The sequence below is a fragment of the Marasmius oreades genome, chromosome 4 (genome assembly GCF_018924745.1).
Source record: "Marasmius oreades isolate 03SP1 chromosome 4, whole genome shotgun sequence".
Lineage (NCBI taxonomy): Eukaryota > Fungi > Basidiomycota > Agaricomycetes > Agaricales > Marasmiaceae > Marasmius > Marasmius oreades.
In genome coordinates, this window is record NC_057326.1 from 2,839,236 (window position 1) to 2,859,584 (window position 20,349).

Below are 20,349 nucleotides of genomic sequence, written 5' to 3' on the forward strand. Positions count from 1 at the left end.
TTCTTTTTTTCTTTTAACAGTTTTGAACCATTGTAAACATAGGAATATATGTATATATATATATATTTGTTTTATATAAATGACTTGAATGGTATTATTAACTTATTGCATGTAAGCATCTGCAAAAAAATCGGCACAAAGGGCCGGGTCCATAAGCTTGTAATAATATTGTCGGAGAAGTCCAAGGAAGTTTAATACAAATGACCCGGGACGTCTGTGCATGTGTTAATAGAGCAAGAAAGGACTTGTGTCAGTCATCCAGCATTGATCCAGTTTGAACGCGGTTCTCCCCCAAACATAATCGTTCTCCGGTCTTTCCGATTTTGCCTTGGTCTTCTGTGACTCAAGGAGGGTACATACTACAAGCAACCAGACATCAGCTGAGGAAGATTATCAATAAAATTCGACCAATCGGCTGAGCTCTTTCTCCTCGTTCTCTCCCTGGTTCGACAAGGCATCTCCCAGCGTCTTTGGCAGAATCGTCAGTTTATGCGAGGAAGGAGAAAAAAAACAAGAACTTGATGCTTCACCTTGTTGACCAACAAATACTTTTCAACAAACTCACTCCCCAAAACCTCCTTCATAACTGAACTTTTCTCCAAATTTGTTCTGGCCTCCTCGATATTCAAAGGCATCCTCTTCGTGATACCCAAAGCCTTCCGTTCCTCATCATCCATCTGCCACGCACATTTGGGTCCCCGGACATCCTTAATCTCCAGCTTTTTTTGATCCTTGATCCCAGTCAAACCTGCACCAATGATCGCCGCCAATGCCAAATGCGGGTTTGCCGTCGCATCAATAAACCGCAACTCAAAGTTCCTCGCCTGAGGCGAACTCGCATTCGTCAAACGAATGGGGGCTTCACGGTTTTCAGTACCATAATGAACGTACGTTCCTCCACTCCACACCCCATCAACCACACGCTTGTAAGAAGCCGGTATAGGAAGAGTAATGGCCGGAATTGCAGGGAGATGTTCAAGGACCCCCGCTAAAAAGGTGGATTCGGCGACCGATAACTCGCCTCTGGATTTTTCGACCCCGGTTTGATGGACAGAGAGATGGATGTGAGCTGCGGAGCCAGTTGAATCCATGTATGGTCTGGGAGCAAAGGTCGCGTGGAGGCCGTGTTTGGCGGCTAGATTGACTACGAGCTCGCGAACGAATACGACTTGGTCTGCTGCATCGAGGGGATCGAGAGGTCCTGATACGACTTCGTACTGTCCTGGTGCGGCCTCTGGGTGAAGCATTTGGAGCGAAAGGCCTGAAGCTTCCATTGCGTCGCCGATTTCCTCTAGAAGAGTAGCCTCTTTAGATCCAGCGAGCATGCCATCTGAAGCTGACCATTGGTGAATGTTGGAAGCTACAACTGGGCGGGTGGAGGAGAGAAGGATAAATTCGGTTTCGAAACCGACAAGAAAATCGGTTTTGTAGTTCTTTTTCGCGTCTCTGCCAGAGATGTGAGTAGGTCAAATTGCGAGAACAGATTGGTCACGTACTCGACCACGCGTTTCAATAACGAACGCGGACATAGTGGTACGTGCACAGTCAATTTGCCGTCTGGTCCAGTATAGGGCGCTTTCTCTTCAAGGTGCCCGAGCACACCAAGATGTCCTGGTGCGAAAGGCAAAGGGCGCAATGTGGACAGGTCTGGGGCGTAAATGTACTCCCCGATAGACAAGAAACCTGGTGGGGTGATGAGGTAGATTAGACCGATGGCGACGTTTGCGATGTTGACTCCAGGTCGATTGGACTGGATAAGTTTCTGAAAGTACTTGATAGGAAGTAAACGACAACGTCGGGTATTTGCCAAGTCAGCCCAGTAGATGCGAACGTATTCTGTGTTAGAGTCAGTCTATGTAATATAGCAGGGCGATAGACTTAAATACTCACTGAAGCCGTTGCTGAGGGCCTCATCAAGAGTATACACAGTCTTCTCGACATTCTCTGGCTTGTAGACGACTCCGTGGTTGTACTCCATGGTGTTTTGTTCGGTTCGGGTCTAAGCTGAAGGAAAGAACGCTGCTCTGGAGAAACTGACTATCATGCCGTTATAATACAAGCGAGGCTGGGCTTGTCCGCCGATAACGACCAGCGCTGTTACAAGAAAATTGATAGATGAGGACAGGAGATCAATCGATCATGATTCAAACGAACTGTAAACTGTTGTCTTGATATCTGTTTCTTCCCTAGCACTTCCTCCGAGATGACTCCAAAACGTAAGCCTTTCGATGTCTACATACCATCAATCATGGCAGTGGTGTTCGCCCGAAGACGCTCAAGTAAACTTTGCTGTTGCTGTTGGAGACCACATGCAACCTTTGTAGGAGCGGGAACTATTAAAGGAACTCGACCGGATATCGCTCAAGACCAGCATCAACATCAAACGGTAATCTTAATCTTAACCTTCGGGTGTCCACCTTCAAGGTATCCCAGATACTTGATAGCCATACGGTATTGAAGCTTGATACTGGTTTCCAGTACTACGGAGACATCGAGCCATATTGAGTGTGCGGCCGAGAGTCCGAATACCGCTCAACTCAAAGCTTCTCCCGATGCCACGAGGAGATGTGATTACGTCATTAAACTTCTTCTATCTACTTGCCTCCGGAGTGGTAGGCAGTGTGATCAAGTCAATATATGGCGAAGGCCTAGAAATATGCAGGTAGGGAGTGCTCGGGTAACCCTCGACGTTCACTCAGTCTTCTCTACTAATGGCAGGCGACCATTTTCCAGCCCAGTATCGTCCCAAGGAGACTGCACTCGAGATCTTCTCCGAGCATACATGGCTCCAAGGCGCTTTCCTTGCAGCTGTCGCCTACGGTATTCAGTTTGTCCTCTACGTGATGGCCAGTTACCTGCTCTGGATGCACCGTCACCAGAACAAATCCAAATCGCACAAGAATATCTTCCTCATCCTGTATATCTCGATTATTTTTACCCTCTCCACACTCTACATGGCCGGCCTGCTGCAGTTCACTCAGGAATCCTTCATCGATGGTCGAATGATTGAAGGCGGCCCGAACGTCTTTGAGAATGACATGTTCTCCCTCCCAGTGGACATGCTTGCCAATGTGATCATGGTCTTGCTCAGCTGGTTCTGCGACGTTATTAACGTGCGTATAAACGGTGTTCTCAGTCTCTGGAATGAGCTGACATCGGTCGGTCTAGGTCTGGCGTTGTTATGTGATTTACAAAGGTGGTAGAGTCCCGCCCTGGGTCGTGCTACTCATACCCATTCTCCTTTACTTCGCATCCATAGGTGAGTCCCTTTGTCTCTATTTCCTACCACCCGCTACTGATGTTTTCTACAGCCTTTGGAATCTTGTTCTTGAAACAAGTAGGCACGGTATCCCAGTCGCCTTGGGATACCTCTGGAATCAATTTCACGATTCCTTATTACACTATGTCCCTGGCTTTGAACATCCTCGTCACGCTCCTCATTGTCCTGCGTCTCTTGATCTACCGTCATCGGATCACCAGAGCCATGGGTCCAATGCATGGCTCTCACTACACCTCGCTCGTGGCTATGGTCGTCGAATCAGCCGCTATTTACTCTACGTTCGCGCTCTGCTTCTTGGTACCATTCGCAGTCAACAGTCCCGTGGCTCAGCTGTTCTTGCAAGGGCTAGCTCAAATACAGGTGGGTGCAATTTACTGTTAATCTGAGCTGGTGTTCACTTCTCGTACCACAGGGCGTCTCTACATTCCTCATCATCTTCCGTATCGCTCAAGGCAAGGGTTGGTCTCACGATGCGTACACCAACGCCATGACAGCCTCCACTACTACTGGTGTTGCAACCCACACTATCGGTGGCACTCAAAGGGTACAATTCCAGCACTTAAAGTCCAAGTCTAGTAGCTTCGGCTCAGGTGAACGGAGCACGGGAACGAACGAGGATCCCATAATGCTCAAGGAGATGCAGCAGATTTCTTCGAGTTCCTCTGACCGTGAAGGTGTTAAGGTTTCAAAGTCCGTCTTGGTCCAGGAGAGCGTTTGAGGATTGCCTGTGTATCTTGGCCCCATGTACTTTTTTAGTTTACATATGTACTTACTTTGCTGTGATATATAATTAACGTGATATGACACTAGCCCCGACCACTTACAAAAAAATACATTTGTCGGGGGGATCTGACCTGAATAAGTTCCTGCCGTTCTCTTACTACTCAAGTACTCAACCCTGATACCAGAAAATCATGTATTGCGCCGACGGACTTGTATTAAGTGTGTAAGGTAATGATGGTAATGAACTAGAACAAGTAATTAGTACATCATCGAGCCTTCTCCTCCTCCCCGCTTTTTTTATCGATACTATTATCCTCTTTGACAGAATCCCCAATGGTGTGCACAGGTCCTGTGAACCAATACATGCCACCATACACTGGGAAAAAGTAGTATGCCAGCGAGAGCAAGATCGTGCCACCTACGACCACTACAGTATAGTTCATGGTTTGCGACTCAGGAGCTGGAGAGGCGGGGAATAGGAAGACGACGATCATGAAAATCATATAGGCTGAGGCAACAGTTGCCACCGGCCCGCTCTATCATAACGCACGCACGCACGCACAGGTCAGAAAGGATAAGGATTCACGGACGTGGAGAGATGTAGGACATACCAGAACGCCCAAGTCAAACGGCCCCTTCACAAAGTGAGTACCACCAACGAAACGAGCGATAATCGGCGTAACGAATCCGATGTATTGACAGACCACCGACATCGTGAAGACGGCCGAGATAGCTACTGGTCCCGCGAATGATATCAAGCCCAAAAGTAAAGCCAGGAACGCGCAGAAAAAGACAGCGTGGACCGGTGTTTGAGTTCGTGAGTTGATGCGGTACAAAACACCTGAAAATGGGAGTCCGTGGTCACGCGAGAAAGCAAAGATTTGCCTTGATCCAGCGATGAGCTGTATCAACCATTCAACTTTGCATCAGAGATTAAGGGGGAAATTCTTGGACCTACATAATCCATGGATGTCATGAACAAAGTAACGACAATGATGGACCAGATTGCCACTGTGCCCTTGGGTCCGACAGAGTTGGCGAATATCTGCCAATCGAGACTTTGACGTTGAGCAAATTACGTGACTCTGTTCAAGTGTAGAACAACGTACAGTGGCCATCGGCTGTCCGATTGGGTTCCCGATCACTGCTCCCAGGTCGTTGCCGATGTGGAACGCCAATACAATGTTGACGACTTTCGAGAGAGAAAGAAATCAGATGTTTGACCACGCGCTATCGAGAATGTCTTCACTTACTCCAGCCGAGTAAAGAGCTCAAGATTGTCGCACACATGATTGCGAAGGGGACTGCTCTAGGAGCATTTTTGGCCTCTTCACTGATGTGCACACTCGTATCGAAACCAGCTGTCGAGGGGTATCAACTTCAGAACCAGGTACAGATGCCAGGAATCAAACACAGACCAACAGTCCACGCCGGAGCCAAGAAGCTCAAAATGAAAGCATATCCATTATTCCATCCAGATACTGAACTCCGATCCAGTGAGAAAATGAGGTGACGATGGGAAGCTAGCTGGAATCTTCGTACCGTTTTCGTAGTGACCGAAGGCATACGAAGCAGTATTCACAAGTTCACGGGGAGTTGTCGCGGGAAGGGCAATGATGACGATTAGAAAAAGCCTTTAACACCATAAGGCCACTGAATAACTCGAGGGATGAACAAACAATCTTACGCGAGATTGAGAAATACGTAAGGCCATTGTAATCTTGCAATGATCTTTGTCGCCAGACTAGCCAGGATAGCATGAAGTAACAAAAGCCCACAGTACACTCCACTGAAATTTCAAGAAGGCGTTATTTCCCAATGGAAGAAAGACGCGTAGAAATTCTCACAAAACCTGACCGTTCGTCGCAACAAACGTTCCGCCTGATCCAATGGTCACAGCTGCCATGAGCTGCGTAGCACAACCCCAATCAACGCTAGCAACGCCTGCAATATATGCCGCGGTGTTGATGTCTGCAAGAGGCGATGGGTAAACTATGGCTCTCGCGATGCATATAATATCCAGCTCACATCCAATTAGCCACGAAAGAAGCTTGCGATACCGAGGAGCGGAGAACTTGAAGGTCCAATAGTAAAGGCCGCCTGCGGTTGGGGCCGCCGATCCGAGTTCAGCCATTGCCATCCCCACAAAGATCAAGAAACCACAACACGTAAACCACTATTCGGAGATCAGTTACAGATGGCATCCTGAGTTAATGAAGCACGTACCCCCCAGACCATGCCTACTGGACCTCCATACGGTATGGAAAAGAGAAGAACAGCACTGAACAAGAGGAGGTTAGCTTCATCCCCGGGCGTTATCCGTTATCCGAGAATTCAAAACCCACGCAATAGACTGAACAACACCAACGATACTGAATGACAGACCAGCAAGTTCGAGTCGACTAAAGTCTCGTTTGAACTCTTGCTTGTATCCTAGGCGAGCAAGCACATCTTGATCATTGAGGGATTCGAGCCGTTCTCCGCTATTAGAAGACCGGTCCTCGATTGACATGATGGAAGGAAGATGGGAAGGAGTTCTCACCATTAGCGAGTTTATATATTTGAATCGCCGTATGTCCGCCTGGTAATATTTCGGTTCTATTCACGATCCTCCCTCAAAGAGAAGAGTTGCCGAAGGCGCTCCATACGTTTCATGTTGCAGTTGAGCAACACCAAACGTGGCCCGTGACCTGGCGGGTGCCTAACCTGTCGGTCCTTGCCGCTGTCAACTCCCACGTACTAAGTTTGACACGATATTTCTTAGGAAAGCTGGTACATAGTGTAGTGTAGGTATGCTAACCATCGATGGCTAAAGTTACTAGATGGCCGAAACCTCAAGCTCAAGACCCGAAGAATGCAGAACGCCAACTCAACGTCATACATTCCCTTGATTCGATTGAAACTATTTTAGCTGTTGAGAACTTGCTAATATGTACCATCTGACCACAAGGAATTTTTCCCAAGGAACAGATACACACTGGCTAGCCATCGAGGGAGGAGAAAGTGGCTTGAAGCTATGGTCGTACGGTACTACTCGCAGGTTTCCTGAAATGAGAACCCGGTTATAAGTCGGATCGGCCTTGCATTAATGAATATAGTATATATATACATATGCACTTAAGTGAGAACTCCAATCATAAAGGTACCGATACAAAGCCTAATAGATGTCTTGCCTACAGCTTGGGCCTCGCCGTTGGTCCAACTTTGACCAACTGACTACCCTTCTGAAGCAGTTCAGCGGCCTCATTAACCATATTCTCGACGATGTCTTTGGCAGGCGGAACGTCCTTAATCAACTATCGGAGTTGCGTTAGTGATCACTCAAAGCCATGACAAAGGAACCCGAAGAAACTAACCGCAGCCACGGAACCCATCAACCACGGACGAGCAGCCATCGACTTATCGGGATGCTTTTCAACATCATGGAAAACTGGAACGATACCCCGCGAAGTCAATTCTTTGATCTCGCCCTGTCTGTTCCTTTCCCTATGAGCAGAATTTTTTCAATAGATGTATACGAGAACTGAAGAACTATCACATACCAGTCATCAACATACGGGGTCCTTTTCACTCGCAACGGTCTACCAGTGAAAATGATCGTTCGTATATCGTCACCAAAACTGGCATTAACAATAATGTCCTTGTGCATCTTGGTTGCTCCCGCTTCCTTCGATGCAACAAACCGCGTTCCTACCCCTAGGAACCACGAAATTTGAGTGAGCAAACGATAACATCCAAAGATCAAGAACAAAACTCACAGACAGCCTGTGCCCCCCACATCAAATTGGCAGCTAAACTCCTCCCATCATACACCGCACCGGCACCAACCACATACACGGGTCCCCCATTCAACGGTGCTTTCTTACCTTTAACCGCATCCACGCAAGCCGGAATCAGAATACTCGCAGGTGTATCGCCCGTATGCCCACCCCCCTCTCCAGCCTGTGCACAGATAATGTCTACACCGGCATCCAAGGCTTTCTGTACGTGTTTTGGGTGACCGACCATGTTCATGACTGGGATCCCGGCTTTGTGAAGTCTGTCGACGACGTCGTGAGGTGGGACACCGACGGCGCAAACGAAGAGTCGGGTTCGTTCTTCAATGATGACGTCGATGAGTTCGTCGAGTTTGCCTTTGGTGTAGTCGTACTGAAAAGGGGAGGGTAAAGTTGAGTGTATACGAAAGTAGATCCTAATTTTCTCGGCTCACGTTAGTTTTCCTCGCATTTCCCCCTACCTGAGGAATCAAAAGGTCAACACCAAACGGTGCATTCTTGTCCTTCAGATCCTCTTTAATGGCTTTGATCTATGAAGAAGGCTCATGAGAACAACAGAAGGAAGTTATCATGAATGTCTCACCTGCTGCCTCAACACCTTGGGCGTATACCCAAACCCTCCAATGACCCCTAGTCCTCCAGCATTGGTAACAGCAGCTGCAAGCTCAGGACCTGCTGCTACGTTCATCCCAGCAAGCAAGATAGGGTGTTTGATGCCGAATAATTCGGTTATAGGTGTGGATATGACGGACATCGTTGTCGTTGAGGGCTTATACTGAGGGTCCTAAAGAGAAGGTCGTTCCACAGGATTTCGTGGGTTATAAAGAAAAGGGGAGGAAGAGGAGGTTTAATCCGGCTAGCCTCCTGTGATCGGTATAAATATTCACAAGCTTTTTCTTGATTTTTAGTCCGGCACTCGCTTGTCTTGACCGTTGGTATGTAACCGGAAATTGAAATTGACCGTGATCAGCCACGTCTCTTCGCAGATAAAATATCGTGGCGTTGTCAGCTGGAATATATGTATAAGTCAGACGTCGATATGGGTATAATGATGGATGCTTTGGGGGCAAATGAATGGAGGGCAACGGAAAGAAAAGAAAAGAAAAACACAATGTCCTGCAACACCGGTACATGGACAGCATGCACAAAGCGAAAGCGATTGGCGAGAAATTGCAGATGCAAGATGAATGAGATGTGTAATATGACGAGCAACGGACATATGGTGACTCAAGCTGTATAAAATGAACGGAACAGAGGATGAATGAATGAATGGTACGATGTATGTTCCTTAAAAATACAGGCGAAAGAGAAATGTAAGATGGGCATGAGGAGAAAGGCGAGGGCTGAGGAAATCAAGTCATAGTCGGCGGCTCGTCGTCGTCGTTACTGCTCGGAATCCTCTGCATTAGTCGCCTCAATCTCGCTAGCTCAGTCGTCAATTGTCTAAAACCCAGTTGTGATCAGTTTAGCAAACGAATCACGAAGACGAAGGCTTACCTTGCCGTCTCGTTCGCCTCCCGTTGCTCCTCAGTACTCCGTTCAACTTCAGCCTTCATTTTTTCAATCTCCTCCGTCCAGGCTTGTTCAAGTTCCGTATTTATCCTCTTATCCTCCTCCCTCAGCTTGTTCAGCGTTTCTCGACCTTCCGTAGACTGTTGCATTTCCTCAACCAACGTCCGATACTTCTTCCCTATAGTCTCAGCTTCCTTCTTCCATCTCTCCTCCCTTTTTCGCGTCTCTTCTCTCAGTTTATCCGTATCTTGTTTCCACGATTCCGTCATAGCCTTCAACGAATCCCTCAATGTCACATATTCTCGTTCACATTTCTGTGACAAAGCAGTCGATTCCGAAAGTTGGCTCTCCATCTCCCGAAGTGTCTTCTTAGACGTCGCCGTTTCAGACTTTAATTGGCTCTTGAGCGTCGCCGCTTCCGCTTCTGCCTTTCTTGCTCGTTCAAGAACCTAAACGAAAATCTCGGTTCTGGGTATGAATGAACGAATGATATGACTCACTTCCTGTAACAATCTCTCCTTCCTAGCAACGACATTATTCAGCCCCTCATTCTCTAGTCTCAATCTCTCTCTCCCTTCTTTCAAATCCTCCGTCTGTCTCGTCAACTGGGCCACCGTACGTTGCGACAACCTAAGCTGCGCCTTCGTGTTCTCTAAAGCATTTCGTGCGTTGATGACTCCAGTCTGTAAGTCAGCCAGGACTTTGGTGGTGCCACCAGGTGTGAGCGAAGCTCGTCTAGGTGATGGCGGTTGCGGAAGGGCGAGTGAAGATGACGATACATCGTCTAGAGGTGAAAGTTTGGATGACGGCGATCGTTGGCCTGGCAGAACCTGGCTTCCTTCTCCTTCATCTGCTAATGCGCGTGCGTTACCTGCGGTCATAAGATAACGCATGAATATGGTGGTAACAGTTCAAAGGACAGATTGACTTCAACTCACCAACAGAAGCTACTGGTATCCCTAAAGATCCGTTCACCAAGTTGTTTTTTCACACGAGTTTTTTTAGCTCAAAGTCAGTAAGGTTCATTTAGTGGGAATTCGAGGGGAAGAATGTACGCACGACTGAGTGTCCGGGTAGGACTGGAAATTCGTTTGTGGTGTGTTGGTGTAGCTGAACCAACGCCAAACGTCATAGGTATTCCTTCTCGGATCCCCCCATTCTCATCCAGCCCCGATCCATTTGACAGATGTGAATGTGAATATGATTCGCGGGAAGGAGTTGGTAAAGGTAAGTTTGAATCAGGGCCTGCGGTTCCTGGGAGGACTTCGAAACTCGTTCGTTTCGTCATCTTTGATGAGGTGGAGACTCCGACAGGTATAGCGTATGAAGATGGCGGTGACGCGGCAGTCATGGTTGGAATGGAATCTGAGAAAGAGATGTCGGAGTAGGGACGGGGGCCACGGAGGATTATGTTTTCGAGGTTGTGGACTTGTGCCTGTTGTTGTCGGATGCTATGCTTGAGGGTGGAAATTTGAGTTCGTACGGCAACTAGATCATTACAACGAGTATGTACCCTTGGTATCACCACAAGTAATGCTTAGTTCAATAACGCACCTGGATTGTCGTATGGGGTTGAAGGACTAGGAGCTCGATTGGACCGTAATGAAGACCGAGAAGAGGCCCTTGAAAGGTTTGATAACGAGCGTTCTCGTAGTGGAGAAAGGCTAAGATTTTGGGATGATTGATCAGGAAAAGACATTCAACCCTGAGCTAGAGTTTATTGACGCGCTGTTCTCTGTCTCAAAAGTGGGAGAGTCGACGTTGAGACCTTTGAGCTCATGTTTGTCATTGTGTTGAAGCATAGACTACACTGCCGCGGGCATTGCTCAACGTTTCAACACTCCAACTAAGTACCAGGCTATCGAGAGCCGTGTTAAATAAAGAACGATGTTGATGGCTACTGTGTGTACCAGAGCGGAGTCGCCATCCCCACATGATGCAAAACTATCTGGTCATCCAAAGAGTTGAAACGTTAAGGGGCGATGGCTGGTGACTGTGGAGTGAGAAGGAATATCTTCACGATGGGTACATGCACCTTAGAATCATTGTCAATACATAGTAGTAAGAGCTGCCATCGGTGCATGTTTGAAGAGATGGCACAGTACTACTACAGTACAGCGGGGAGGAAGGGCCCGGAGGACCAAGATCACATGATACGTGACATGACGCGTGCTGAATCTGGCCGAGTCACCGCGTGGACCTCTTCCTCCCGCAACCAAAGATGTCGGTCCCTCCGATATCAAAACTCAAGAAAATGACAGAAGAGATTGTCATGCAAGCTCTTGAAGACCGTACTTTGAGGTTTGTCACTCGATAGACGCGTGTAACTACATAGAACTTACTAACGGTGCCCGCAGTTCCTTAACCCCTCGACTGATTCGCCAAAAGGTCGAAGAGAAAGCGGGTTTAGAGTCTGGTAGTCTGGATGACAAAAAATATAAAGGTCCTATTGGAGATGCAATAAAAGCGGCCCAATCTGTACGCGTTCAATTCTTAGCCTCGGACCTTCAGGAGAGTGACTACGCGTGGTAATGTTTGCAGAAAACATCAAAGGCAAAGAAGGAGGATGTGGCTTCAGCTTCGGAACCACCTGAAGAAGACGATGGGAGTGCTGGTGCCATCAGCGACGGACCAAGAGAAAAACTCAAAGGAAAGAAAAGAAAGTCAATCGAGGCCAAATCGACCAGTCGTGCAACCGCAACCGCGAAGAATCAGAACTTCAAATCAGCTGTACGACCTTCATTCAATAATTCAGTATCCAGGCACCCCGTGACCAATACAATTGCTTTAGGAGTTCGTCCCCACCTCAGATATCGAAGCAGATGAACCCCCTTCAGGAGATGTTGGAGATGTACCCAGCAAGGTGATTGTACTACCCTTACACCCGACCACCAGCTCTTACCTCAAGCACGTAACCTTCACAGGGCGAAGATAGCGAAACTCAGAAGCCACCTCCCAAAAAACGCAGGAAAACTAAAAACAAAGGACCTATCTCGTCCTTGTCGCCCAAGCCAGAATCTGGATCCTCCTCGAAACGACCAAGTTCCCTTACGGTTGCTGAGGATTCCGTGAGTCGAGATCTCAATCTTGTTTCCCACCTTACACACATACAATTCTGTTTCTCGTTTCCAGAAAGCAGAGTCCGACATTTCTGATGTGGTCGATGAACCTCCGAAACCGAAACGACAGGGAAAGGTGAAGGATAAATCGGTGATTAGTAGTTCTTTCTTTTCTCTTCATATCGCTGATGCGACGACAACCAGGAGAAGACCGCAAAGAAGAAGAAAGCGGCTCCAGCGCTAAGTAAAGACGAAGCCACCATAAAGCGCCTGAAGGTACCTACATATTCGCTCATGCTCGCTCTTTAATTCACGCAATGTCGCCATCCTCCCACGACAGGGCTTCGTTAACGCATGTGGCGTACGCAAAGTTTGGGTAAAGGTCTTCAAAGGCGTCGAAGATCAACCGTCCAAGCAGATCAAGATATTGAAGGACATACTCGCTGGATTGGGTATGACCGGTCGACTGAGTATGGAACAGGCGAAAGCGATCAAGGAGAAGAGGGATTTGGCTTTGGAGTTAGGTACGTGGCCAATGTTTTTCCTTGACCTCACTAATATGTTACACTGTCAGAGGATGTCCAGAATTTTGAAAAAGCAGTGGTCCAACAGGTGCCTCGTGGGTCTCGGAGAATTCAAGAAGAAGAGCATTCGGGATCCGATTCGGAGGAGGCGGAGGAAGAGATCACTAAACCTGTTAAACGGAAGGTATGTTTGACTTCTTTTCTGCACACTTTCGTTTCGGGCTGAAATATTGTTCCGCAAGAATGCGAGACAGAGCATTATGGCGTTCTTGGAAGATCAGAGTGATTCCGACTAGGTTTATCTGTTTATTTATGCATTTAATCTTACGTTGTGCCACCTAATTTCATCCATATTCCATGATATATCATAGTACAGTTTCATGTATTTTCCTCAAATCCCATTTGTGTCACATTCCCAAAGGAACCGGCCGTTTCGCCTTTTGTTCTTCATAGTCTGCCCCTGCATAATCCTTAAAGGTGAACCCTGTTGAAAAAACCCCATCCGTGATCAACTCCAAACCCGCCAGCGAGGCTCCGTTCCTATCCAAGGACCATAGAGACAGAGCAAGCGTATTTGTGGAATTTCGGCGTAGAATGCTACATAAACACGTTGAAGAGTAACCGTGAGCTATTAGAATCCCTACCGAATCCTCACTTACCCAGCAGGAAGAACGAAAATCGTTTGGGGTCTGAAATGTTTAACAAAATTGAGTTTCCGACCATTGATCATTGAGGTGGCCGTTTGAACATACCCTATATTATTGAAATACTTCCCGATTTGCCATCCATTGAGATAAATCTGGACTCGGTAGTTGGAGGTTATCGGGCTTGGAGTGAACGATAGTCGGACGGGAACATCGAGTCCGTCCGGAACCGCCTGAAAGTACCAGGGGGGACGTTTAGGGTGAGTCAAATCGCGGCCAAGAGTGGCTACGCACCAAATCGAACGTTGTACGATAAAAATTGATACCAGCTTTGGTGATTCCATCTAACGGTGAACCTTCCGACCAGGTATCATCTGGGAACCCGGGAAGGTGGGCACCGATTCGTTCTGCGTATAGGCCACCTTCGTTGAGGTATCCGCGGAAGGTATCGGGTGTGTTGGCCGCGCCACCCTATAGGGACGAGGAAGAGAATCAGGCCATGAAGTACGACGATGGGGTTTGGTATAAAATGGAGTATGTAGTCGAGGGGTATTCTGTACCTGATTGCCTTGAAGTTTCCAGTTGTTAATGGTGGAATTCCCACCTATAAGGGCGTAGCCTCGTATGCCTCGAGGCTCCTTTCCACCGTTCGCTGAAGCACAGATTTAAGTTATGAGTACCCCAATGATTATGGGGACTTACTGTTCGTCTCAGAAACCCTGGGGTGCAAAAGTGAGTAATGAACATTTCCGGACTTTCGAAAAATCAGCCTGTCGAACTTACCCGGTATGATCTTGAGCGCGCGAGGGAAAAAAGATTCAGTCTCTCCGACCTTTGTGAACAAAAAGCTCCTCCTTCACCTTGAACAACAACAATTACATTTTCTCGACCAGCCTTGACCGACCCAGTTGGGAATGTCCAAACGTCCGAGGACACACTAATTGTCGAACTTCCTTGCGAAGACCCAAGGAATATCCCGTTCAACCATGCTGAATAACCCCCAGCGAATCCGTACTGGACGGTCAGACTGACGCCCGTCTCGGATCCAGAGGCGTTGAATCTCCCGCGGAAAATCTGGTTGCCACCGTAATAGCTGTAAATACGATGTTTCATTTAGTGACCTCAATAACCTTGTCGGGAAGTTCTAACCCGTATTGTTGAGAGTATAAAACTCGATTTCCAGACAGGGGAGGAAGATTCGTGTACTGGGGAGTGTCACTCAATCTTAGCTGTTGTAGAGTGTTCATATATCCGAAGACTCACATTAGTAGTCGTCTGATCTGCCAAAGTGAAAGTCGAATCCTCGAATGCTGGGTCGATTTCTGGAAGACTGTCCGTCACACGCCAATTGTTCAGCTTCGGAAGGACGAAAGTTCCATTGGAAGAGATGGTGGCTTGTAGGGATCCTCGCGAAGTTTTGGTGGTAGCCACAGGCAAACCGTTCCATACAAGTTGTGAGACAGAAGCTGGCGCAATGAATTCCACAGTTGTAGTTCCATTCAAATCACCGATCTGAATGGGAGCGATTGTGGGTACATACGATAATGATACCAAAAACTTTCTTACCAGTTGGAGAGAATTGCCAGCGATAGCAGCGGTCCGAACAAGGTAAGGACCGCTAACCAGGACACTGTGAGCGGGGGTGAAGAACATCTTAGCTAGCTGCTCAGGAAGTCGTACCGTAAACATACCTTTCGTTGGTACCCACTGAAAAGTAATTTCCAAAGGAAGTTCCGTTACCGGGGATCAACGGAGCGTGCCATTGGTTGGCTAATGGTTTCTCCAACATTATCACCACAAGAGATGTACTACCGCTTACGCGAATGAACTGTGTCCCGATAAGATTGTAATTCAAGATGAGCCTCGAATTCGTGAAGGAGCTCTTGGCATTTGGTGCGTTCGACATATCAACCTCAGGGGCAGATGAGAGAAGTATCACAGTTTCACCGGCTTCTCTGGATCCTGTGTAAAAGACGACATAATCGGTATCGTCGATCCTGGTCTCACTGATGAGGAATCATAGAACTGTAGACAGGATAATTGCTCACGTCGTCCATGTCATGATCCTAAGGTCAAGCTTTAGCCAATCAGTATTAGCGTCGCATCTTGCCACTCACTCAGCGGTCGAATAGAGGATCTTCGTATTATGCCGCCCGAAGGTATAGTCCGTGACGAGGATTTTACTATCCCTGCCATTGAACGTAATAACTCCGGTTTGTGGAACCAGCAAAGAGCCCACAGAAGTGCTGATACGGAGTTGGGTTGTGGTCAAAGCAACCGACCTATACCCAAGTATAAGTGAATTCAAAAACCATGGTACCGTCGACAAGACGTGACATACCTTGAATCGTCATGTCGAGTCACATAGAAAGCAGATCCCGAGGACGGGTTTCGTAACTCAGCAGTGTGTATCAGCGAAGAGGTCGTGTAGTTTGTGCCGTTGGCAATTAGATTCGATGATAAAAGATCCCGAGAAACTCGCAAGAAGAGCCCTGAGTCCAATGGTCAGCACCACGAAAGTTGTCGCTGAGCGAAACGGATTACCCTGAAGCCTCATCTCGTTCATCTTTGGAGTTGCTATGCGGTTTTCGTTTATCCCTGATTCACAGCGTGAATATCGGGAAGCGGAGAAAGGTGCTAACCAGGACTGACCTGCTCCATAATCATAGGAACTGTACGACACCTATACTGACTGTTGAGAGAGGCCTCCGGTCGCAGACGGCAATGACTTACAGGTGCAGCCGTCTGACCCCAGTTCGTCCCGCCGAACAACACTTGATAGAGGATCGTCAACGAAAGAAAACAAAGAGGTTGAAATGATTACTGTAAACGTCTGTCGGAAACATTAGTCAGGTAGCAGATAGACCGGTCGTGTGATGAGACGTACTCATAATTGTAGCCGTCTGCGCACTGAAGAAGTACGTGAGGATACATGCTCGAAGATTGATTCATACGTACTAATTCTCTTTGTAGAAAACATTCTCTAGAAAAGAAATAAGTGCAGTACGTTACTCAGACCTATGAGACGAACCATAGGCAGCATTGGTAAGATCGTTCGCTGCCAGAAATTGTTAAGAGTGAATCAGACACCTTGACGAATGCGTGACCGACAGAATTTCTCGAAACCAGTCCCTCCACGCGTACCGGCACCCCAGTTGATCAAAAAACCACCGCCAAACTTATCTTCCCAATCAGTTCCGTTAGTACATATCATCAGGCACTGGGCCACTCACTTCCGCCAGACACAGTGGGTTGCTTGGCGCAACACTCTTGTGTGCAGAGAAGTAGATCGATTGAACTTGTGCCCATGAGGAACTACCTTGTGGGTAGGAATCACCGCTATCGTTCGGGTGTCAGAAACAGAGAAAAGTTCGGGAATTCAATATTCACCAATAGATGTTGACTCTTCCCAAACCCGGTCTGTCGGGTGAGAAGTTGCTATAGTCGAGCGGTTTCGGTAACCCATACTCAACAGGTACCGAGAACTTACCCAGCCTGCCCGGCGTGCTGATCGTTATGTGTGATAGCTGTCATAAACATTTTGGTATGGTACTTGTAGGGCAACTAAGGTGACTCCACGCACGGACCACAATTCCGTTGTCTCTGAAAGTATCGATGATGTCCTGCATGTAGATATTGTGTTCGGGGCTTTCGTTGAATTCGTTCTCAGCTTGAACCATTACGACTATGGCACAATCGTCAACTCCGGTATGGTGAAAGGAAAAAAGGAGAGGATCAAGATGATACTGACTAGGTCCTCCTTGAGTTATCTGGTTCTTCGCGATCAGTTGAGAGACCGTCTTCAAATACGGTTTATACGCTGTTATCTTGTCAACTCTTTGCACAAGGAGAAGCCTCCAGGACGTCTTACCCGTCATATAGGCCGCGTTGTTAGTTCTCAGAGATCCCTGTATATTCCCCAGCCATCCAGGAAATCCACCACCGGTGGTCTCAGCATCTAGACCGCCAGCAGCGTGAGTAACGTCGGGTGGGAACGATTATTCACTGGCGCTTACTGATATACGGCCCTGGTCTAGAATTGGGGATAGAGTTTAAGAAAGAGACCCTCGTCAACTTCTTGAGATTACCTGGCGATCAACCACAATCCCGCCTCACGGGCCCCGTCAATGAATAATTGGACATCTCTGTAAGTATTCTTCTGAAAGTCGCCCTGACCGTTGCCTGTTGATGGCGTAGGATAATGAATGGCCCAGTCGACGATAAAGGAAACCGTATTGAACCCGTTTGCTTTAATTTTCTGGAAGATGTCTAACCAAAGATCCGGGTTTCCTGGTAGTCGCCACGGATGGAATTCGGCAGATAGGACGAAGATACGTTGACCTAATATGAACACAGAATGGGCATCCCAGGCTACAGCGTCTGTCAGGCCAGTATCATTTCGTCGAATTAAGTTCGGGTTGTCGAACGCGAGACCGGCCGTCATCCATGTCGGTAAAAAGAGCAAAAAACAGGCGAAGAACATTTTCCAATGCATGCTGAAAATCACGGAAGTCATCGTTCTGCAAGAATTCCCTTGAATAGTCCCTGGATTATATGCCATTAAAACTACATTGAAATCTGTGGGCCCGGTCAGTACTCAGGAACCGCATTTCTTCTTCGACTGCACATGGTACGCACCTACGTATAAGCGATTATTTTCCTCCTGAACGAATCTTAACTATCAGCTGACGGCCCAACGCTCTACGAGCGGACCGTCAAAAGACGACGCTCCCATGAATCATAGGGACAAAAGGGTTGTAGACAGGCGCTTTTGTTTCTGAGGAAGAGGATTAGAGAAGTGAGATGAGATGAGGAGGGTCGAATTGTTTCTATTTACTTACCGTGGTATATGCCAATCATTGAGGTTCATCCTGCAATGTCGAGAGGAGTTGAAACCGGTGGGCCATTCAAAACCCCGTTTACTTACCAAAAGCTTGTTGAATACTTGGAGCGTGTGCCATAGAGTCTCCAAGACCAAAAGCTGCACTACGGCAGTTTCCGTGACAATCCGCTAATTTCTGTTTATCGCTGCGAATCCCACAAAGATTCGATGGCCGCTTGGCATGTGCATATCTGTGCATATGCATCCCAAAAAATCTCCGAGCATAGAGCTCAACAAATCATTCACGAGAAAGAAAGAGTTCTCTTCGGATCTCTATATACACAAAGCATCGTGAAAGGGTATTATCACTTGAGGTATACTTGACGAGCTTGCTCCTTGAATGAACTTTAAACTTGCAATACTTAATGGCCCCAGATCAATCCGTCTCCGGGAGGTCCATCTCTCTATGAATCTCTCTGACAGTCATTTCCTTGATGTTCGCCAGCTAAACACCTTTTCAGCGATGCCCAAAGCACGCAGACAAGGCGTCGAATTTGGGCTCACCCTTCCTATCAGCATCTGTACCACCATATGAGTTCCAAAGAATGATCAATATATTTCAACCGCCATGTCGTGTATACCCCCACCTGTGTCGCGTCCTTGATTTCGTTGTACCGATGAAGGAGTTTGATATGATTGTCGACGATTTTCGCTGCGTCTTCACCAATCCTATATAATGCGGGTCTGTAAGTCAAAGAGATCGTAGTAAGTACTTAGATGGTTGCGTACCCGAGTTCCTGCTGAAGCCTGTCTGCCTCCTGTTGCAATGCGTTTACGCGCGCCTCCTGTTGCTGTACTCGACGATGAGATGGCGTCAATAGTTTAAGTAAAAGTTTACCGTGGCCGATACGCGTGCATGCATTGTCTATAACTTGAAAAGTTGTGAAGGTTCAAGAGGAAGGGAGAGGAAGAAAACCACAGGCGCGGAATGCCCGCGTCAAATCTGAGGCAGACATGGCCCTTTCTTCTCATACCACTTCCACTGGTGAGCTGAGTCTCAAATCTCTTCGCGAGTTCTCATTGATTCAAGCAGGTTTTCTCCTACCTTCAATACATTCTGCACCACCATTTTTCACGTCAGCCAGTTGGATTCTTTACACGACCTCGCCAAAAACTGATTTGAAAATTCTAAATCTTTCATCCGGTTCAGGAAGCAGCCCAATCCCATTACAAATTCAACTGCGACCGAGCAATGGATCAGGCTAATCTCAGAGTACGCACGGTTTAAACGGTTGTTTTACTTGAGAATAGATGACTGTGAGGCCACGGGAAACGATTGGGATGAAATTCTTCGCAATGAGCGCATCAATCGTGCGTGATCTGTTCTCCCAGTTTCTACGAGCACTTTGACAATCGAGACTCGTTAGGAAGATTATTACCCACTTACCTCAGCTATATAATTGAAACGATGATTGAGAAGGGACTTGCGGAATACGAGCCTCCAAAGCAGACACGATCGGTCATCTTGTACTGGCGGGCACCTGAAGAATGGGCCGAAGCTCTTCACGGCTGGGTACCCTCGCTCCTCGGATCTACTCACCTTGATTGGGCTAATATCTCCGTTCCTTTTCTAGGTCGTGTCGACAGGTCGTCTGAACACCATCATGACCTTCTATGAAATCACCGAACCCGAAATTGAGTCACCATTATCTGGCATACCACTACCTCTATTACGAAAATGCATCTCCATACTTGCGAAAACAAATCGGTCACAAATCATAGCGATACCAGATGGAGAAGGCGCTCGGTTTTTTGCACGTTCAACTTTACAGTGACAATGTATTGTACAAACAATTTAATCGGAGCTCTTGCCCATCAGTCCAGCAGGGGATTCGGAACCCGCTCAACGTAATCGGCCGTAGCCAGTCAAAACATATCATGCCTACCTCTTTCCAATGGAACCACAGCGCGTTCAACCTTGATGAAGAATTTAAATGACTGGACCTCCG

At 47.5% G+C, this 20,349-nt stretch overlaps 9 protein-coding genes across 13 annotated transcripts; 3 read left to right on the top strand and 6 right to left on the bottom strand.

Moving 5' to 3' along the window:
• Positions 1-89: 89 nt before the first annotated feature.
• On the bottom strand, positions 90-2,312 carry E1B28_007723 (uncharacterized protein). The gene is made up of 5 exons (XM_043152491.1): positions 2,155-2,312; positions 1,891-2,094; positions 1,497-1,836; positions 531-1,446; positions 90-468 (listed from the first exon to the last, which is right to left on the bottom strand). The coding sequence occupies exons 2-5, from the start codon at positions 1,976-1,978 to the stop codon at positions 394-396; spliced, it is 1,419 nt and encodes a 472-aa protein (XP_043010577.1). The 5' UTR covers positions 1,979-2,094; positions 2,155-2,312; the 3' UTR covers positions 90-393.
• A 280-nt stretch (positions 2,313-2,592) lies between these two features.
• Positions 2,593-4,126, top strand: E1B28_007724 (uncharacterized protein). Of its 2 annotated transcripts, XM_043152493.1 has the most exons (5): positions 2,595-2,662; positions 2,734-3,113; positions 3,169-3,259; positions 3,312-3,640; positions 3,693-4,126. In XM_043152493.1, the coding sequence occupies exons 2-5, from the start codon at positions 2,844-2,846 to the stop codon at positions 3,996-3,998; spliced, it is 996 nt and encodes a 331-aa protein (XP_043010579.1). In that variant the 5' UTR covers positions 2,595-2,662; positions 2,734-2,843; the 3' UTR covers positions 3,999-4,126. The 2 variants fall into 2 exon arrangements, with proteins under 2 accessions (XP_043010578.1, XP_043010579.1); XM_043152492.1 differs by having other exon boundaries at positions 2,593-3,113.
• A 50-nt stretch (positions 4,127-4,176) lies between these two features.
• E1B28_007725 (uncharacterized protein) lies at positions 4,177-6,671 on the bottom strand. Of its 2 annotated transcripts, XM_043152495.1 has the most exons (13): positions 6,546-6,671; positions 6,349-6,486; positions 6,230-6,284; positions 6,032-6,179; positions 5,851-5,974; positions 5,691-5,792; positions 5,546-5,637; positions 5,422-5,484; positions 5,257-5,364; positions 5,113-5,195; positions 4,962-5,048; positions 4,615-4,905; positions 4,177-4,539 (listed from the first exon to the last, which is right to left on the bottom strand). In XM_043152495.1, the coding sequence occupies exons 3-13, from the start codon at positions 6,239-6,241 to the stop codon at positions 4,270-4,272; spliced, it is 1,380 nt and encodes a 459-aa protein (XP_043010581.1). In that variant the 5' UTR covers positions 6,242-6,284; positions 6,349-6,486; positions 6,546-6,671; the 3' UTR covers positions 4,177-4,269. The 2 variants fall into 2 exon arrangements, with proteins under 2 accessions (XP_043010581.1, XP_043010580.1); XM_043152494.1 differs by lacking the exon at positions 6,546-6,671 and having other exon boundaries at positions 6,349-6,523.
• A 505-nt stretch (positions 6,672-7,176) lies between these two features.
• E1B28_007726 (uncharacterized protein) lies at positions 7,177-8,533 on the bottom strand (the record flags this gene model as incomplete). The annotated part of the gene is made up of 6 exons (XM_043152496.1): positions 7,177-7,299; positions 7,360-7,489; positions 7,546-7,699; positions 7,762-8,152; positions 8,214-8,309; positions 8,363-8,533. The coding sequence occupies 6 exons, from the start codon at positions 8,531-8,533 to the stop codon at positions 7,177-7,179; spliced, it is 1,065 nt and encodes a 354-aa protein (XP_043010582.1).
• A 598-nt stretch (positions 8,534-9,131) lies between these two features.
• E1B28_007727 (uncharacterized protein) lies at positions 9,132-10,642 on the bottom strand (the record flags this gene model as incomplete). Its single annotated transcript, XM_043152497.1, has 5 exons — positions 9,132-9,222; positions 9,277-9,740; positions 9,792-10,162; positions 10,230-10,250; positions 10,351-10,642. The coding sequence occupies 5 exons, from the start codon at positions 10,640-10,642 to the stop codon at positions 9,132-9,134; spliced, it is 1,239 nt and encodes a 412-aa protein (XP_043010583.1).
• An 848-nt stretch (positions 10,643-11,490) lies between these two features.
• On the top strand, positions 11,491-13,299 carry E1B28_007728 (uncharacterized protein). Its single transcript, XM_043152498.1, has 10 exons — positions 11,491-11,592; positions 11,649-11,769; positions 11,833-12,021; positions 12,083-12,154; positions 12,216-12,359; positions 12,424-12,501; positions 12,555-12,626; positions 12,691-12,874; positions 12,925-13,058; positions 13,117-13,299. Exons 1-10 carry the CDS (start codon positions 11,513-11,515, stop codon positions 13,168-13,170), a joined length of 1,128 nt encoding a protein of 375 aa, XP_043010584.1. The 5' UTR covers positions 11,491-11,512; the 3' UTR covers positions 13,171-13,299.
• E1B28_007729 (uncharacterized protein) lies at positions 13,282-18,013 on the bottom strand (the record flags this gene model as incomplete). Its single annotated transcript, XM_043152499.1, has 30 exons — positions 13,282-13,471; positions 13,534-13,563; positions 13,627-13,751; positions 13,813-13,989; positions 14,079-14,170; positions 14,221-14,237; positions 14,302-14,311; positions 14,379-14,611; positions 14,668-14,723; positions 14,782-15,030; positions 15,085-15,148; positions 15,210-15,515; positions 15,567-15,584; positions 15,636-15,800; positions 15,860-16,010; positions 16,063-16,116; positions 16,171-16,201; positions 16,252-16,292; positions 16,343-16,351; positions 16,406-16,428; positions 16,477-16,501; positions 16,550-16,576; positions 16,630-16,696; positions 16,752-16,857; positions 16,909-16,956; positions 17,009-17,045; positions 17,102-17,203; positions 17,270-17,476; positions 17,535-17,551; positions 17,607-18,013. 30 exons carry the CDS (start codon positions 18,011-18,013, stop codon positions 13,282-13,284), a joined length of 3,084 nt encoding a protein of 1,027 aa, XP_043010585.1.
• A 628-nt stretch (positions 18,014-18,641) lies between these two features.
• E1B28_007730 (uncharacterized protein) lies at positions 18,642-19,355 on the bottom strand. Of its 3 annotated transcripts, XM_043152500.1 has the most exons (5): positions 19,239-19,355; positions 19,130-19,191; positions 18,988-19,069; positions 18,905-18,919; positions 18,642-18,845 (listed from the first exon to the last, which is right to left on the bottom strand). In XM_043152500.1, the coding sequence occupies exons 1-5, from the start codon at positions 19,260-19,262 to the stop codon at positions 18,777-18,779; spliced, it is 252 nt and encodes an 83-aa protein (XP_043010586.1). In that variant the 5' UTR covers positions 19,263-19,355; the 3' UTR covers positions 18,642-18,776. The 3 variants fall into 3 exon arrangements, with proteins under 3 accessions (XP_043010586.1, XP_043010588.1, XP_043010587.1); XM_043152502.1 differs by having other exon boundaries at positions 18,642-18,919; XM_043152501.1 differs by having other exon boundaries at positions 18,905-19,069.
• Positions 19,355-20,175, top strand: E1B28_007731 (uncharacterized protein; the record flags this gene model as incomplete). The annotated part of the gene is made up of 5 exons (XM_043152503.1): positions 19,355-19,385; positions 19,434-19,476; positions 19,551-19,711; positions 19,768-19,913; positions 19,975-20,175. 5 exons carry the CDS (start codon positions 19,355-19,357, stop codon positions 20,173-20,175), a joined length of 582 nt encoding a protein of 193 aa, XP_043010589.1.
• Positions 20,176-20,349: the final 174 nt, after the last annotated feature.

Coding starts and splice junctions, on each gene's coding strand:
- E1B28_007724 (XM_043152492.1), top strand. CDS start 2,712: ATGGCAGGCGACCATTTTCCAGCCCAGTATCGTCCCAAGGAGACTGCA. Junction 3,260..3,311: donor CCTTTACTTCGCATCCATAG/GTGAGTCCCTTT, acceptor TGTTTTCTACAG/CCTTTGGAATCTTGTTCTTG. Junction 3,641..3,692: donor AAGGGCTAGCTCAAATACAG/GTGGGTGCAATT, acceptor CTCGTACCACAG/GGCGTCTCTACATTCCTCAT.
- E1B28_007725 (XM_043152494.1), bottom strand. CDS start 6,515: ATGTCAATCGAGGACCGGTCTTCTAATAGCGGAGAACGGCTCGAATCC. Junction 6,285..6,348: donor GGTGTTGTTCAGTCTATTGC/GTGGGTTTTGAA, acceptor CCTCTTGTTCAG/TGCTGTTCTTCTCTTTTCCA. Junction 5,196..5,256: donor GAGCTCTTTACTCGGCTGGA/GTAAGTGAAGAC, acceptor CTCTCTCGAAAG/TCGTCAACATTGTATTGGCG.
- E1B28_007723 (XM_043152491.1), bottom strand. CDS start 1,978: ATGGAGTACAACCACGGAGTCGTCTACAAGCCAGAGAATGTCGAGAAG. Junction 1,837..1,890: donor GGCCCTCAGCAACGGCTTCA/GTGAGTATTTAA, acceptor ACTCTAACACAG/AATACGTTCGCATCTACTGG. Junction 1,447..1,496: donor TTATTGAAACGCGTGGTCGA/GTACGTGACCAA, acceptor CATCTCTGGCAG/AGACGCGAAAAAGAACTACA.
- E1B28_007730 (XM_043152502.1), bottom strand. CDS start 19,262: ATGCATGCACGCGTATCGGCCACG. Junction 19,070..19,129: donor AGGCTTCAGCAGGAACTCGG/GTACGCAACCAT, acceptor CGCATTATATAG/GATTGGTGAAGACGCAGCGA. Junction 18,920..18,987: donor AAATCAAGGACGCGACACAG/GTGGGGGTATAC, acceptor ATGGTGGTACAG/ATGCTGATAGGAAGGGTGAG.
- E1B28_007728 (XM_043152498.1), top strand. CDS start 11,513: ATGTCGGTCCCTCCGATATCAAAACTCAAGAAAATGACAGAAGAGATT. Junction 11,593..11,648: donor CTTGAAGACCGTACTTTGAG/GTTTGTCACTCG, acceptor CGGTGCCCGCAG/TTCCTTAACCCCTCGACTGA. Junction 12,627..12,690: donor CCACCATAAAGCGCCTGAAG/GTACCTACATAT, acceptor CTCCCACGACAG/GGCTTCGTTAACGCATGTGG.